Below are 17,939 nucleotides of genomic sequence, written 5' to 3' on the forward strand. Positions count from 1 at the left end.
TGTAGAGTTTTGTACTGTCAGTCTTTAAAACATTTTTTTTTCAATGATGTGTGCCAGATTTTCAAATGCAGCCTTCTCTTTTTGGAGTAGCGCTACATGTTTCATGAGGTTTTTTTAGGCATTTTTATATTCTATCCTGACATCCATTCAGACGCTACAGTTGTGTTGGTTAATCAAGCAGTTTTAATGTTGACTTTCTTTACAGAAAATAAAAACAAGACAAGATGTTTCGTTTATTTTTTAATCAAGATACCAAAATAAAAGTATGATTTGAAATATTTCATTTTGAACAGGGGAAGGCTTATAACCAGAATTAATTGAAAATAAGACTTCATGGATGACCTTTTAAATTAAAAGCGGAAAACAGTTACTTAATCTGAAAACAGATTCACTAAAATACCCTCAATCATTTTTTTAAAGCCCCTACATGCCCATGTCTCATCCCACAGGTGTTTTAATTAATCTGACTGATTAGACCTGACGCTCTTGTCAGTTTTGTTACTTCAGTTTTATTAGTATATGGAATTTACTGACATCAGGCACTAACTGACAAACAACAAGCAGATGTCAGATTAGCCAGAATAATTAACAAAAAATACATGTGAGTGTGCAGAGCCTTTAAATCATTAATGTAGCTTCGTTTTTTGGGCAGTAGAATCAAACTGACCAACACTGTCCTGATATTTTATGAACAAAGTTATTATTGCTAACATGTTCAAAGTGTTATTTTTAACTTGCACATCCTGCAGACACAGACCAACTTTATCATAACAGGTTTGTAGCCACCTGAAGAATATTCAGTCTCCTTTAACCCTTTGATGCACAACATATTGACACCCCTTCTAATGCACAACATGGGTCCAAAATAACCCGCATTCATTTCCCATGTTATTTAACGCTTGCTGTGTGTTTCTGTGCTCTATCTTTTGATAACAACTTATTTTATGATTGAATATTCCAAGTATTCTTTAAATATCTTGTTTTTGATAACAGATCAGTATTTCCATTCTGCTTCTCATACTTTATGAAGAAAAAAAGTTTTTGTATTATTACATAGCAAACTACTTGGCTAAGTAGCTTGCTAAGCTAACTAATTAGCTAAAAAAATTGATATGGGTCACTTTAGACCCATGTTGTGCATCAAAGGGTTAAACACTGTTTTTGGTCTCCCCCAGCTTCCAACTCTTTAGCTGCTAAATGCTCCACTATGCCCACCTGCTAGTTTTTAACTGTGTCGGTCTGCTGGTTGAGGCTGGGCAGGTACAGTAGGAGCTTTTTTGTTGAAAACAGCTGCCTGTTGCTGCTGGAAATGAGGTTGATAAAACTGCATAGACACTTAATTACACATTAGATGTTAATATTAAAAAAATATTGATGTCAGAAAAATGTGCTCTTAAATATATTCCATTGAAGTCTGTATTTTCCCAGTACATGTAAGTCATAATGCTAAAAACAGTTGCTACAAATTATCTAGGAGATGAAAAAGCATTGTAACAAAAAATCTGTGAAGGCACATTTCCCATATTAATAGAATGTTTTTCAATCAGCAACTGTGTGCATAACAGCATATCATTTTTTAATTAAATTGTGGAAATTGAAAAGAAAAAGAAAACCCTATAAAGAGGAATGAATGTGTCATATAGCGAGATGTGTTGACAAGGTCAGGGCAGCGTGAGAGCCCGAGCGCCCTCTGAAGGAGTTGTGACATAGAAAGTCGGAGTTCCACTGTAGCGCTCCTGTCAAACAAACATGCAAACACACAATGAGAACATCAAACAACAGTATCCTGAAACAAATCCCTAAATTTTAGAGCTAAGAAATATAGCTATATGTGAGCATTAATGTGTCCCTTGTGCAGAGTGTGAATAACCATTCTAAAGCCAGACTGTCCATCCAGAAGGGCTGCAGAGCCAGTCACGCTCCTCACATCTCTCACAGTCCGAGGAAGGAAGTTCAAAGAGGGAGCAAGAGGAAAGAACCACCGGGTTTGTTTTTACAACTAGACACCTTTTCCTCTTCAGCCGAGACGCACCAGACAAAACTCATCTGTCTCCCCCTCCCCCCGTTTGAAGTCATTCAAAAATAACCACCCAACGAGGAAATAGTCAATTTAGTTAATGTGTACACTAGATGCAGGTTTTCTTTATTTGCTGGCAAAAGAGAAAAAAACAACAAAAAAACATCTATCACTAGCCAAGTCTGAATAATCTTAACCTTTTTCATTCATATTTTCCTTTTAAAGAAAACTCTTCATTCAAAATCAAACTATGTTAGCAAAAAATGAAAGACAAACTTGAACTTTTACCAATATGTTTTATGTTACACGTCTAAGGCTGAATTTGGTGTGAAGAGGGTTACAGCATGGCTACTGAGCCTATGCATGTGGCCACTACATCTACTACTACTACACCAGCTCAACAGGACTAGTCAATGTGATTTTGTGGGCAATGTGTGACAGAAATGGTTAATGGTAGTGTATATGATGTGAATGTCTTGGATATTAGTAGTTAGTATGCTTTTGTCCCAGTAATACAAACAAGTAATAATACATTTTAATAATATAATACACCCCACTTCTGTCACTGGCACATGTCATGGATCTAATAGGATTAATTGTCAATCCACGCTGAGGGCATGAGACATATTTCTTACCATGCAGTCGACATTAAAAAAAATCAGAAAATCCGGACATTTCAGTACATTTCTGCTGTCAGTAAGCCTAGTGAAGGCAGGTCAACTCTGCCACAGCAGTGAGTGAGGGGAGCTTACAGACAGACCGGGAGCCTTGACTAATCAATAAACAGTCAATCAGTCAGTCACATACACACCTGTGTGTAGGGCTGACCTGTGGCCGTCAGCTGGACTACAAGAACTGTGATTGGTCAGCCTTTGCTGCTTGTCTTTAGTCTTATCGTAATAATAAGACGAGGTCATTCCCTTTCAACTATAAACAGAGTTTAAAGGAATAGCTACAAATTTTGGAACGCTTATTTGCTTCCTTGGTGACGACGAATGTTCTGCAAGTCATCGTGTTCGTAGACAAATAGTTCCAGCATGTGACGTCATATCTGCTTTAAAATGTTTTAAGATAGGAAATGCACACAACATGTTTGTTAGGCCTCAAGGTAACACGCAATACATTTAGTTGACAAACACTAAAACTGATCATAACTTTCTTTTTACAGGAAAAGTGCACAGGGGACAGACATGAGAATAAGCATATTTCCACAAAATTAGCTATTAATTAACTCTCAGGGAACAGAATTCTACATAGATCAGAACATTATGGTTCCTTAATGAAATCACAGCTTCAGTAGTGCTGTCACTGTTTTCCATAATAGATACCTGAAAGCGCAAATGCAATCACTTTAAGAGAGAGATGAAGCCAGCAATGTTTTAAATTCCTCATCTGAAAAGGTCTGTTATGTCTAAATGTTTTATCTAAATGTCTAAAATATGAAGTGTCTACATTTTAATATTAAATATAGCTTATAATTTACTATTTTTGTAAACTCTATGACAGAAGAACAGAAAAAATATCAATGAACTCTTCATAATCTGTATCCTAAGGATTTCCAGATTAAAACATTTATTCCAACTTTAACTAACTGGTTAGTTGTGAGTCTAGAGAGAACAGACCAAAGTTGATATAACTGGTTTGTTCTGGTGCTTTTAGTGTATGTTCTTGTCCAGGAGATCAGCACTTGACAAGCCGAAGTGAGGTGCAGTTTAGAATTTCCGCTGGGTCGGGAGTCACCAGATCAACCTTGAACCCTTCAGCCAAAGACACCTTCAGGAGCTCCTCTACAAACCCCTGCATGTCCGTGACATCACACAGGTTCCTGTGCCTGTTCGTGATGTCATCTAACTGCGTGACCTCAGGGTTAGAGACAGTTAGCCCTTGGTAGCAGTGCTTGTCGTACTGGTCCTGCGGGAGTTCGTCAGGTCTCGGTACCCACTCCAGTTTCAGCCTGTTCTGCCTCAGATTGCACGGATTGGGGCTTTTGAGACCCTTGGATGTTCTGAAGAAGAAGCGCTCACAAAGAAGGGCCAGGAAGGCTTTCCAGGTGCAAAAGATGTCAACTGTGAAGGCTCGCACAGAGCATGTGCGAAGCTCATAGTTTTCAGGCCCGTGGCGTAAGTTAAAGTGGAGAACGCGGACCTGGAATGAGAGGGCAAAATATGCTGACTACACATTCTCCAGAGTGTACACAAACAAAGAACCGGTCTGTCCACGTCTCTGAATGTGCAAACCGACATACACACACACACACACACACAGACGTACGCACACACCCTCTGCTCATATGTTGTGATAAACATAAAGTGACTTTCAAAAGGTAAGTGTGAAGGCCAGTATTTCTGTAGTTTTAGAATTCTCCAAAGAAAATAGTCTTTTTTTTGTTCAAACCAATAGAGTTAGATGAGAAGATTTATACCAATCTTCTCATCAAAGTCTTAGCAAGAAAACAAATAAGCAGGTTTCCTAAAATGTCAAACCAATTCCTGTTGGTTCTCCCTAGGATCACGAGATCAGAGCAAATCTGACATTCAAAAAACTATTTCTGGACTCTGTGTGCTGTCTATTTATCTTAGTTCAGAGTCTCCAGCTCTCAAAGAGTGTCTGTAAATGGGTCTACTTTAAGTCTATTTGAATAAACTTTTTTGAGATATTACTTTTTTGGGGAATTCTATTTAGAAACCCATGAAGGTACTTTCAGAAAGAGAGCAGTTGCTGTGCCAGTTTACTCATTTGTTTCCAATGGGTTTGCTCCAAATGCACAATGGCATAATTTGGTTATTGTGAATTGGACTGTTTCAGCTCAAATTCATGCCGCTTTTGCTGACCTGAATATATGGCACTGTGCAGCATGTAAACATAATACCACATGAACAAACAGCACTAATAAACATGAACATGGTACATGTATTTGATTATGCATGTAAATAATGGTTGGACTGTTTTCGATGGGAAGAAAAGCGATCCTGAAGCAACATGGTAGTGTGATCATGTGGTCTGTATTCACTAATTAATGAGCATTTCCTCTGTCTACATCTGAGATAGAGTAGGTGAACAGCAGCAACCAGTAATCTGTTGTACAGGTTGTAAGTAGGATAAGCAGTGCCAGTAGGTGTTGCAATCTGCTGCCATCCACTTAAGTTCAAGAAGAGTTAACAGCTGTAACTGCTCGCCATCTGTAAGCACCTTTATAGACAATCATTTTCATAATCATTACCCTTAAGATGCTATAGAAACAAAGTGAAACAGAGTGCACCTCTGCGGCCATCTGAGGGGAAAACAACCCACCCATTGACTTTGTAATGAATGAAGGAGCCTCCTCGTCAATTCCGTCTGCTAGCAAACAACAGGAAAAAAATAAAAGCTGATGTGTGCTTAAATTCTCTACCAACAGGGTAAAGAACTGGTAACTACGTTTTTAAAAAGGACAAAATTGGATACAGACATATACAGATGTGAGGCATCGGCAGTGACAATGGGGAAACTGTGGGATAATGACGCTACGTATGCCAATCCATATACGCAGGCTAACTACATTTCTTTAAGTTAAGCTAAAGCATTTTGACAACACGTAACTTGTGTTCTGGTGTAATATGTAAATAAATCAGAAAACTCTGCAGTATAGACCAATGATTTGTATACAAACATTGACCATGTGCGTACATGCCAGTTGAAAAAAAAAAAGCGAATGCCATTGTGATTGTGAAGAAAACTAGCTAGCAAAAAAGACTACTTTCTCATGAAACTATTTCTTTATTTTGCTGTTGAAATGCAGGCTTGATATTATTATAATACTTAATTAAATGCCAAATTGACATAATAGTGATGGTTTTTTGGCAAAATTGAAGACTTTTATTAGAACCTTTTTGGTTTTGGAAGCGAAATGCGACAGATTACAGCTGTTCCTGTGATTAAAGTTTTCTTGGAGTTAAGCCACTAAATTTCTGATTCCTTCTGCAACCGGCATGTGTGTGCAATTGTGTGTGATGCTCGAGTGACATATTCTGATAAAGGGTATATTATGTTTCCAAATGCCTTAGCTAACACATGGCTAGCATTAGCTTGCTAACACATAGCTAACATTTGCTTGCTCACAGTTACTTTGTCCTCTCTGGTGAACATACAGTGCTAAAATAGGGCTTAAATCTCGTGTTTTTAGCTAGATACAGGCATTTTGTTGGTGTTTCAGCCTAGCGATGTGCCAATGAAGCCTCATGAACCATTTCCTTTATTTTCTGACCTTGGTTCATTGAAAAAGTCTCTAGCAATGGTAATCATATGTGGTTCCAGCACTTTGTTGATCAAAGAGCTACATCTAGTGGAGTCAGAAAATAAAGAAAATGGTTCATAAGGCTTCATTGGCACATCACTATTTCAGCCCATGGTTGTATATTGTGGCACGGACAGCTTTCCCCTCAGGTGGGCGTGGTCTTCAGAGTGTGACGTGCTGCACTCTTTTTCTGTATCTGGCTAGCTGTTTTATTTTAATTCAGAAAAAAATGGTACAAAAGAGTAAAGACAAGAAGTTAATCATACAGAGCTTCAAGACCACCTGCCAGCAGATGAAAAGTGTTTTTTTTGTCTGTTCTTTACTTGTACCACTGACTTGGACCATTCATGAATTTTGTTTGTACTTGCTTGTCGTGAAAAATTGTCTTAAATCCATTTTTCCATTAACAACCCACTACACTGACCTGATTTCTTGCCAAACTGACATACTTTAACAAACATACCTTGGAATCAACATTCACTATAATCATTGCTCCTAGCGGACCGCCTTTAAGGCTGAGAGGCATTGTTGCCTCAAAGTGGCAAATCTCCTCCAGCAGGGGGCGTATCTGGAAGAAATCGACCTCTCTCCGCAGCAGCGACAGCTCTGAAAAGCCAGCCGGCAGGTCCAGGGAGCTGGAGCGCAGGTAGTTCAGGATGTACCTGAACACTTTACCATCACGGTCTATAAAAACATTTCCTCTGTCATCTCTAAGCACGGGGATCTGTCCGGTGAACATGGCGCCCAGCATCGAGTCACGGCAGCGTGTCAGAGTGTCCAGTGTTGTGGTGTAAATTTCTCCACCGACGTTCAGTGATACCGGGTCCTGGAAAGAGTTCCTGTTGCTGTTATCGTCCGATGAGTTGAGGTTCAGCATCTTGGAGGCAAAGTTGTGTTCTTATGATGCTGTGGCGCCTTCTCTGATGTTGTTATTGGGAGGACAAGGATCCTTCTGCTCTGCTCAGGAATGCCGAGGACTGAGGGATGTGGACGTTTCAAGTGCTTCTTTTGTTTCCAAGAAAGACTTGTTTTCTTTGACAGTCAGCAAGCCACAGTAGTAGCCAGGATACGGCCAAGTTAGGAAAGATGCGAGGAAAATTGCCAAGTCTGTTTCCAAAGCTGAAGTTCCAAACATATGAAAGGCTGCTGCTCTTTTCCTTCTCACTGCTGCCAAGAAAATGTGTCATCCTTATAAATGCAGGCGTTTCCTGTGATTTTCTGCAGTTAAATGTACATCTTTGTTGATGTATCTCCTGTAGGAGTGGTGTCAGCTAACAGCAGGCCTACTGTCTGACTGTGTTAGAGCAGACAGACAGCAGGGCCGCAGTGACCAGACCAGCATGCTAATAACTGGACACTTCTGGCTCCACGAAGCTCGCTTTTATTCTCAGCTCATACCCCCTGATCTCTCTCTCGCTCGGTCTCTCTCTCTCTCACACACACACACACACACACACACACACACACACACACACACACAGGAGCTGTCTGAGCAAGACACGAGGGAACTGGGCAATTTGTCTGAAATGCACCCCTTAAAGTGACAGACAGAACACTGAAAGTGCTTTTTATCCCCTGTGAACAAATGAACAATGACCTGCGACACTTTTCATTTTAAATACCCTTTGGAATGCATCGACCTTCTGGAAAACAGAATCATATAACAGAAAAATGTCCCGACTAAAGGACAGCAAAACTGACCTGGCTGCACCTGCTGTATTGCGTTGCAGGATGAGAATAATTCAACTAAATAAGTAGTACAATTAGCACTATGCCTACATGGATGATGATCTAAAATGAATTATTTGCGCATATGCCATTTTCTATTTAAAAAGATAAAATCGAAATTGTACCTTAATCTACTTGGACCCATGTTAAGACACAGGATGGAGATGGTGAGGTGGTGAACTGAAGTCAGACTGCAGAAACTACATGTGAGAGGAAACATGCTACATATAATGATGCCTCTTACTCATTTAATTTCACTTCATATCACACGGTAATTATAGATCAGTTATATCAAACCAGCAGTGTTATTTGTGTTGGGGGCTTTAAGTATTCCATTAGCACTTTTTAATTGTACAAGATAAGCCAACTCAATTCTCAAATCCCAATGAACCAACTGCATGCTAATTGCACTCTTGGTTACCGCAGCTGCTGGAATACTGGATAATGCCAGGATGTGACAGGTGGCAAGATTCAGCAAAGTGTTGCCTTTCCCCAATATTAAAGGGAGAGTTTGGGATTTTGGACATGGAATTGTATGAAATACTGCTACTGTCAGTAGTGTAGTGGATGCAAAGCTATTAGCTTACAGAGCCCAGATCCGGTGTCGGATTTCTGACCAGTTTAGATCATAGAATGGTTGGTTGGTTGGTTGGTTGATTAGTTGGTTAGTTGGTTAGTTGGTTAGTTAGTTCTTTAGTTAGATCCGGCAAGCTGGCAGGGTCACGAAACTACAAGGTTTTACTCATCAAAACTACGTGTACACTAACTATTCTACAATCAAAGCCGGCAAGAACTCCGACACTCAAAAAGTCAGCTCGGAAAGCAAGCTAATAGCTTTGCATTCACTACACTTCTGGCAAGTATTTCATGCAACTCAATATCCAAAATCCCGGACTATCCAATAGCATTAACCCCTTACTGCCTAAATTTATTTACAATTATATAAAAAAATGTTTTGCTTTCAAGTAGATGCTAACTTAAGTGGAGATTGTTAATTTCAATATAGCATATACAATAGATATAAATTAAAATAAACTTTGATGCATATTAGCGACATTAGGCATAATAGAAATTGAACGAATTTTCCAGTCTCAGGTATGAAAATAATTTTATTGATGCTGCTATTGCTTTGAAATTGAATAACAACATATGTTTCTGTGCAGTCATTGCTGTTCCATCATCACATGTGTGTGATGGAAGTGGTTTGAGGCGAATTCGCAACAATTGTCTACAAGGGGTTAATTGCAGAACAGAGCATCAGCCCTTTTCTATAATTTCCTCTAACACCGTGCTTAAACCAACAAGGAAGCTTTTCCATATAGCTTTTGTGTGTAGAAAAGCTGTAAAAACAGTATAGAAAATACCAGTACCTACGGCCAGGTGCAGTGAGTAACGTCAAAAATTCTCCAAAAAAAGAACCTTGAATTTGTGCGCTAACTGATTAAGAGCAAGGTTATTATGGTTAACGAAAACTAATGAAATAACGAAAACTAGAATTGAAAAAACATTTTCGTTAACTGAAATAAAAATTAAAACTAGAGTTTTTTAAAAAGCGATAACTAACTGAAACTGTATTGTGTGGTTACAAAACTAACTAAAATCATAGTGAAAATGTCCTTCATTTTCGTCTTTGTCAACTTTTTTCATACATAATCCAGTGTTTCTATTTCTCCGCCGCTGAGTGTGTGTATTCCTGTTTTGCGGGCTTCCGGGAGAGACGCGAGTATAATTACCGCAATGACACCATATCGGCTGTAAAGAGCAACTTCTCAGCTTTTAGAAGCCATTGGAAATATGAAAATTCCGATACCGTAAACCGTTCAGTTATTATGGTAATCCGAAGTGAATTTGCCCATGATATTACAAAAACAAATTTACTTAAAACTAAAACTATCACTAAAACTAATAAAAACGTAACTAATACGAAGCATTTTCAAAAACTAAAAACTAAACTAAAAATAGCAAACTCACTCTAAAAACGAATGAAAACAAACTGAATTTGAACAACACAACAAAATTGAAACTAAGACTAATGAAAAATCCCAAACTATTATAACCTTGATTAAGAGGCAGCTGGAAGATTGTGTACATTTGAAGCAAAAGGCAGACCAACCTCTGTCTTTTTCATATGGATTGTGAGAGTAAGACCGCAGAAAGTTTCACTCCAAAGAGGAGTTTGAAGTTGTCGTAAATGCAACACGACAGCACAAATTTAGTCGAACACACAGCTCTTAAGCAAAGACGTCTGCTGCAGAGTGGCTGCGCACTAATGAGCTTTTTGGCTTGCCATACACTGCACACCATTAACGTGCCAGCGTACGCCTGCGGTGCACAAAGTCAGCAAGTAAGCAAGTCTGACCTCATGAAAAAGGTGCATAGCGGGAAAGCAGCGTGTCCGCCCACAGATTCATGCCTTGTTTATGGTGACTCCTCCCCCAGCCTTCCACTAACACACATAGACGAGGCAAAGCCAGTAAGAGCACACTCAGGGTCTCAGGATTTATGTCAACCATGTAAATCTTCCTCAACATGTTCACACAAGAAATATCACAAAGCTATCCTATCAGTTTCTGAATGATTCTCTGCCCTGCAGTGGAGGGAGCAGGTAGCTGTGCTAATGCTAATGCTAGCTGAGCAAGAAGGACAGAGAGAGAGAGAGAGAGCGCAGGTCTGTTCAGACGGACTGGCTTTATAATGATCAGTCAGTCTATTTTGGTAAAAGCTGGCTATGGTTTCCCCTTGTTAGCACTGTGTTTGCTAACTGTAATTAATCAGTCCTGGAACAGTTTTACACACATAGAGAAAGGTTATATTGTGTTTTCGTCTAACTCCAAATAAGACAGGAAAAAGTTTCTAAAATGTTGAAATGTACCTTAAATAAAGGCAGCATTGATAACAGCATGTCTCTGAGCATGTAGCAGTTTTCCTAAAATAAACTTTATTTATTGAAGATGTGGTCTCAACAGTAGACAGTAGTCGTGTTTCCATCAACAAATTTTTATGCGCATTTTTAAGATTCACATGAGAAAGCTTGATGGATAAAACTTTAGAAAAAGGACAAAAGTTTTTACTGTCACTTTAGGTGTTTTTTGTCGTTTTCAAAAATAATCAATGCGCTAAACGGAAGATGGAAATGCTTTTACCGAAAAAAGTATGACGTAGCAAACATGAAGTTCCCAATTGAATCAAATTCCTGAAGACATAGTTTCTGTCATGGGTTGCTGTCATGCTGATTAGAAAACCTCTTTTTTCATTATCTTTTTCTCTTGCTCAATCTCTTCTTCCACTGTTTACTGACGGATCAGCTTACAGCGACACATTACACTGCCATCTTCTGACCAAAGTACGTTAATGCAGCTTTGTTTATTTGCTCTAAACCAGTTGATGGAAAAGTCCCTAATTCGCATTTTCTTCAATGCAACATTTTAAAAAAACTGCTTGAAAATTCGATTTGACTTCAATGAAAACACGGCTAGCGTTTGCATGTATGAACATGTGTGTGTTTTAACCTGTATGTGCAGTATAGTCCTGTCAATGGCGTGGGCCTGCAGCAGAGTCACGGTACATCCCCCGAATCCTCCACCGGTCATCCGGCTGCCAAACACCCCCTCCACCTCCATGGCTGCAGCCACCAGCTCATCCAGCTCCCTGCAGCTCACCTCATACAGGTCTCTGACACAGCAGAGACATCAAGTTACCACCCACATTCTGCCCTCAACAATGACTGCTGTTTAAACAAATGTGACACAGCGGCTTTAGCTGTACCTGAGGGAGTTGTGGCTCTCCACCATAAATTTGCCAAACTCTTTGTAGGCTCCTTTCTTCAGGGCTTCAGCAGCTTGGACAGTTCTGTCTATCTCCTCAATCACATGGCGTGCTCTTCGATAGGTTACATCATCCAGTCTATTTCTCGCCTCTGAAATAACAGGGAGGGTTACAATTGTACTCTACTGCAATAGTATTGATGCTAAAGCCCCTGAAATTAAAAGAAATCCCTTTTTTTTGGACTAAATATCTCTTCTGTGCATTTGAGGAAAAAAACCCTGTTTTTACTTCACTAAAGTAATGAAAGATCCAACCATTAATTATCCTTAACCACTTATCTGAACTCGGGTCGTGAGATTTGGGTACACCCTGGACAGGTTGACATTCTTCCACACAACCATTGACATTGTCATTCACTCCTACGGGCAATTTAGAGTCACCAATTAAATCTAAGATGCATGTCTTTGGACTGTGGGAGGAAGCCGGAGTAGCTGGAGAGAACCCACGCTGACATGAGGAGAATGTGAACATGAAAAGCGCCTAATAAAAGATATATTCTTCAAAACAATCCATGCATCAGTTCATCTAATTCCATCATCTGTGTCCAGTGCTGTGTTGGTCATACACTGTCCGTTTTTGGACTCTGAGGCTACAGTTATGAGAACAAGTTGGTTTATATTTGGTCTCCATGCCATTGTCAACTCAGCTATCAGTAAAAAAAAAATGCAGAAAATTCTACAGACTCCATGGCCTGGAGGCCAAAGGGGAATTTCTGGCTGCATCTCAAAAAAAGCATTAAAAGTTTTTAATGATGTGTTAGTAGATGCGTTTTTGAACTTTGAACAGAGCCAGGTTCGTACTAGATCACTGAGGCAGAAGAAGCTGGACAAAACATAAAAAGACAGGGCAGTAAAAGACAGGACAAGACAATTACATCAATGGAATGGAAGAGGACAGGATAGGAATTAGGACAGCAAGCTAGCCCAGGACAGAGAAAGATATAGAAGAATAAAATAAAATACACCATCCCCATCCATAAATTTTGTCTTTAAATTAATAATAATGTTCAGTTTTGATTGGCACCGTCAGCTTTAGCTGATATCAAGACATTTCCCATGGTTTTCTTATAATGATTTTCGTTATTATCAAGAAAACCATGGAAAATGTCTAGATATCAGCTCTTAAATTAATCTCTTATTAGCTATTTTTGTTGTTATCATTATATTTGTCCAAAAAATGTACCTTTAGTTGTACCAGGCATTAAAATGAACAAAAAATTGAAGAAAGCAATGGTCTAATAAGTACAGAGAAAGATATGGAAGAATAAAATGTCCCAGAGAGGGACAGAATGGGTCAGCACAGGATTATGGAAATACTTCTAAAATGCTACTTCGCACCCTCCAGGTCCTTCATGGTGGCGTCTCTGAGACTGTCCTTTCCCAGGATGGACGCAGCCTCCTCACACTGTCTGCGTCTCACGGGGTATTCACTGCCACTCAGAGAGTGTTTCACATTGGAGTTGGTGATGAGGATGACCAGGCCTAGGTCTGCCAGAGGTACAGGGGTGGCCTCCAGGGACCTGAGTCAAACCAAAAAGAAGTTAGACAATGCTGAATGTTCCTCACTGTTGGATAATTCCACATTCATTGGATGTTTACACTACCTGCAGTCAATGAGCAAAGCATGGCCCTCCCTGCCGAGAACAGACACAAACTGATCCATAATGCCACACGGTACACCAGCATGAGTGTGCTCCGCCTTCTGACAGGCCATTGCTTTGGACACCTTGTCTCCATCATCTAAAAGATGAAGACATATATAGAGTAAAAACCCAGGCTCATATAACTGTGGCTCAACCAGAGGGGTTGTAAAAAATAAAACGCTCTATTTCTATATCTATATATCTATATATTTTTATTTTATTTAAACTTTATTTAACCAGTAAGTCCCATTGAGATTCAAAATTTCTTTTTCAAGAGACATCTGGCCAAAATAGCAGCCAAAACTCAACACAAGTGTCAAAAAAATTAACATTTACAATAAAACAAGTGCAATATAACACAATATTAAAACATAATGAGCCTTATTAAGACAAACAAGGACATGTCTCTATCACCACAGTCTTGATGGTAGCTTTAAATTCATTGACTGATATCAGACTTTTTGGTTTAAGCTTTTTCTGTAGATTGTTCCTTTCCCAGGGTGCTGAGTAAGAGAATGCAGTTTTTCCCAGTTCAGTTGAAACACGGGGATCATTTAAGAGTAACCACTTAGAGGAGCGAAGCTGATAGGTCTCAGAGCTAACAGAGAGGAGGTTACAGAGGTACACAGGACGTTTTCCAAGAATTGCTTTGCAGATAAAGATAAACCAGTACTGTTGTCTACGGATTGAATTTTGCTGCAGCAGAACTTCAGACTGTAGTTATGCATCACCAGATGTGTCAATGCAATGTTGGCCATTCCATGAAAATAACCCAAATCAATCCCTCCGATTCCTTTCTGATTGCACTTATTGAATATCAGAGTCACACTGGTTGGTAATCGGACACTGACCTGGCTTGAGTTGCTGCAGAAATGTGTAGAAAGCCACCTCCAGAGAGGCAGAGCTGGACAGACCTCCTCCAAGGGGGACACTGCTGGCAATTACTGCCCTGAAGCCTGGGACAGGAGGAGCTGAAACATGTAGAGCACATTAAATAAACATCCTGTTGTGTCCTAAGATAAGATGACACTTGTGAGATTTAATATAATCACTGTATGAGGTGAAACATTTAAAAGAAACTATATCACAACTATAATATCTAATTGGGGTAAATCCTAGGATGTGCTTTTTTACCTATAAATACAGTCATTGCTCATGTGTTTACCCCTGTAATGTTGTATAACACCCTTCACGTAGTTTGCCCAGCTGGGTTGTCCTGGAGACAGCGGTGATCCATAACTGGGCAGGCTGAAGTCCACCCTCCGGGGCTCATCAGCATCCTCAGTCACTGTTACCACAGTAACGTCCTGGCCAGAGGTTTCACTCCCTACGACCACAGTCACCAGGGGCAGCGCCTACACACACAAAAGCAACTGGTTGGTGATGTTTTCCTCTTTTTTTAAATCCATTTAAAAAAAATCAGGAAGTATAATGTTTCCTGTTTATGACTGATATGTGGAACTACACCAACCGTCCACTTGTATTGCCTAATGCAATCCAATACACCATTTCCATCCATAACTTTGTCTTTAAATTAATAATAATGTTCAGCTTTGATTGCCACCGTCAGAGAGTTATTAATTTAACTATACACTCACCGGCCACTTTATTAGGTACACCTGTTCAACTGCTTGTCAACGCAAATATCTAATCAGCCAATCACATGGCAGCAACTCAATACATTTAGGCCTGTAGACATGATGAAAACGAGCTGCTGGAGTTCACAGAGAACATCAGAATGGGGAAGAAAGGTGATTTAAGTGACTTTGAATGTGGCATGGTTGTTGGTCTGAGGATTTCACAAACTGCTGATCTAACAACCATCTCTACGGTTTACAGAGAATGGTCCCAAAAAGAGAAAATATCCAGTGTGCCTTGATGCCTTGTTGATGCCAGAGTTCAAAGAATGTCTAGACTGCTTCAACAATAACTCAAATAACCATTACAGCTAGAGGTGAGATGAATAGACTGAGAATTTTCTCTTATTTGATGAAACAATTCTTGATTTAATTTAATTTTGTGGACACGAAATGCAGTTAAACTGTTTAATCGCAATACTCACCATTTCGCAAAATGCTTAAAATCACGATATATAATAATTTTTCCATTCCATTTCCATTTTTTTCTATCTGAGTGGGTCCATTCTGCGTAATTTTACTTTTGATACTTTACTTTGGTTACTTTTACTCTTTACTTTTTTTTACTTTTACTTTTGATACTTGTTTCATGCTGATACTTTTGTACGTTTGAATGCAGGACTTTTACTTGTAGTGGAGCATTTTCACAGTGTGGTATTTACTTAAGTAAGGGATCTTAATGCTTTTCCCACCACTGCCCAAAAGTAGAGTGAGTCCTTAAAATGTTTTGAAGAGGCCCAGAGTTATGTCATGATCAAGCATTACATTAAGACGTTCGCATAGAAAAATGAATTGCTCATGTGTTGCTCAATCTCGTCTCTTGAGATCAGTTTGAGCTTCTCATATCCGTATCATTCTGTGATCATTTCTTTCTGAATTCCTTCTCCTAAGGGACCATTAGGAGGAAGAGATAAGCTAAAAAGAGACAAGACATCACTAAGACAGAGGAGGTTGAGTTTAGAGCTGCAACAGTTATTCGATTAATTGAACAATAATCGATTATTAAATTAATCGTCAACTATTTTGATAATCGAATAATTGGTTTGAGCAGTTTTTAAAGACAATAAGTCCAAATTCTCTGATTTCAGCTTCTTCAATGTGAATATTTCTGGTTTCTTTGTTCCTTTATGACAATAAACCATAGACTGTATATGCAATAAACTGAATATCTCTTTGGTTTGTGGACAAAATAAGAGATTTGAGGACGTCATATTGTGGTTTGGGAAACACTGATTGATATTTTTCAACATTTAATTGACCAAAGAACTAATCGATTAATCGTTTAAATAATCGACAGATTAATCGACAATGAAAATAATCGTTAGTTGCAGCCCTATTGAGTTGAAAAACCATTTGAGCAATACTTGAAGTGGGATAAACTGGGGAGATCTCATAGTTGTATGCCCCTGATCTCAATTATGTTTCGGTTATTTTGAAGGAGAATTGAATTGAGACATTGTCAGATTTCTGATCGAGATTTGGTGTGACAACAAACACTAGACTTTCACTTCACCAGAATCACATGAGGAAGCTGTCATGGTGTTACCATTGGAAGTACAAATCCCTGGTTGTAGTCAGTGTGCTCTCCTATCAGGTTGACCCTTCCAGGCGCACACACGGCCGTCAGAGGAGCCTCTTCCCCGAACAGCTGCCCGTACAGCCGCCGAGCATCCGCCACCAGCTCGGACACACTGGGAAAACAGCTGGCCATGAGGAAGTTTACAGCGTTAAACACAGTGTTTAAAACACTCACTTTATCAATGAAACAAAACTCACTCAAATGACTTGGGAAACTGACTAACTAACTAACAAGCTAACAAAACGCTATAAATATAATGATAGACGCAATAGAAAGAGTGTAGGTTATTTTGACATGTCAGGTGTTTACTTCCTGGTGATGTGACCAAAAAGTTTGTAAGGCTCTGATTGGTGGAAAGATGTCACATGACACAGCTGCGATTTCAGCTGGTTTGACTCGTTTGACTTATTTACCGGCGACAGAGAAGAGTTTCCCTGTGGGGTGAAAACAAAATCTTCACTGTATGGGGGATGAAAAGTAGGCTAATGGCGCCACCTGGTGGCCGGTGTGTTAAAACAGGCTCTGTAAGGTTATTAGTTGGTGTTTTTATTTCTCTGAATCTCAGGTAAATTTGTGGTTTACAGTTTTTCTCAGTCGCTTTGGTGCATTTCTCACATCTCTATAAAAATTTGCATAACAGTTACTTCAAACTCCACAACATTTAGTCATTTGTGCTCATCATAGTAGCAGTTTGTCATTCCTCACAATGAATTACAAATGCTTTTGGACAGTCATCAATTGCTTTCATACAACTCTCTGCTGTTTTATAACATTATCATTTGATTATGTCATGTCAGTCAAAATTAACTATAGGCCTACTTGTGAATGCTGGCTGGTCATTCCATTTAAAACTAACAGTCCTCGTTTCATTGCTTGAGTCATTACATACAAAAATGTTGAACTAGTTGTCAAAATCTGTCAAGCAAATTTTATTTAAAATTTTTTAAATCTTTTTATTTAAATTTTATTTTTTACTGAAAATGTCTCCGCAATTGAACAATTTCTCTCAGGTGAACCTCAGCTTTCACTGATGAGAAGGGCTGTGTGAAGCATTGTTTGCTATTAATGATAAGCCACTTCTCTAAAGTCACACAGAGCTGAATCCATAAACCCATAAACACTTTACAGCATATATGTGCCAAGCAGGACATAGTGTGGACCATTTATACAACACTGTGACTCTGTACTGTCACAGCTCTACCCAAAGGGACTTTATGTTTGTTGGAAATAAGGGTGTT

General features: G+C 39.1%; 2 protein-coding genes across 3 annotated transcripts; both read right to left on the bottom strand.

Annotated features, from left to right (window-relative positions):
- Window positions 1–1,398: 1,398 nt before the first annotated feature.
- Window positions 1,399–7,581, bottom strand: LOC131959741 (BTB/POZ domain-containing protein KCTD21-like). The gene is made up of 2 exons (XM_059324953.1): window positions 6,754–7,581; window positions 1,399–4,162 (listed from the first exon to the last, which is right to left on the bottom strand). The coding sequence occupies exons 1-2, from the start codon at window positions 7,165–7,167 to the stop codon at window positions 3,698–3,700; spliced, it is 879 nt and encodes a 292-aa protein (XP_059180936.1). The 5' UTR covers window positions 7,168–7,581; the 3' UTR covers window positions 1,399–3,697.
- Window positions 1,399–16,851, bottom strand: galk1 (galactokinase 1). 2 transcript variants are annotated; one of them, XM_059324951.1, is made up of 8 exons: window positions 16,669–16,851; window positions 14,651–14,840; window positions 14,337–14,456; window positions 13,447–13,582; window positions 13,181–13,362; window positions 11,784–11,934; window positions 11,528–11,690; window positions 1,399–1,736 (listed from the first exon to the last, which is right to left on the bottom strand). In XM_059324951.1, exons 1-8 carry the CDS (start codon window positions 16,831–16,833, stop codon window positions 1,662–1,664), a joined length of 1,182 nt encoding a protein of 393 aa, XP_059180934.1. In that variant the 5' UTR covers window positions 16,834–16,851; the 3' UTR covers window positions 1,399–1,661. The 2 variants fall into 2 exon arrangements, with proteins under 2 accessions (XP_059180934.1, XP_059180935.1); XM_059324952.1 differs by lacking the exon at window positions 1,399–1,736 and having other exon boundaries at window positions 11,616–11,726.
- Window positions 16,852–17,939: the final 1,088 nt, after the last annotated feature.

The sequence above is a fragment of the Centropristis striata genome, chromosome 21, assembly GCF_030273125.1.
Source record: "Centropristis striata isolate RG_2023a ecotype Rhode Island chromosome 21, C.striata_1.0, whole genome shotgun sequence".
Lineage (NCBI taxonomy): Eukaryota > Metazoa > Chordata > Actinopteri > Perciformes > Serranidae > Centropristis > Centropristis striata.

What these genes read in the sequence shown, in the direction of transcription:
- LOC131959741 (XM_059324953.1), bottom strand. Translation starts at nt 7,167, where the DNA reads ATGCTGAACCTCAACTCATCGGACGATAACAGCAACAGGAACTCTTTC. An exon ending in TAGTGAATGTTGATTCCAAG is followed by an intron (nt 4,163 to 6,753) that starts GTATGTTTGTTA and finishes CTCTCATTCCAG; the next exon opens with GTCCGCGTTCTCCACTTTAA.
- galk1 (XM_059324951.1), bottom strand. Translation starts at nt 16,833, where the DNA reads ATGGCCAGCTGTTTTCCCAGTGTGTCCGAGCTGGTGGCGGATGCTCGG. An exon ending in AGGGATTTGTACTTCCAATG is followed by an intron (nt 14,841 to 16,668) that starts GTAACACCATGA and finishes TTGTGTGTGTAG; the next exon opens with GCGCTGCCCCTGGTGACTGT. An exon ending in GGACTATACTGCACATACAG is followed by an intron (nt 1,737 to 11,527) that starts GTTAAAACACAC and finishes TTTGTTTGACAG; the next exon opens with GAGCGCTACAGTGGAACTCC.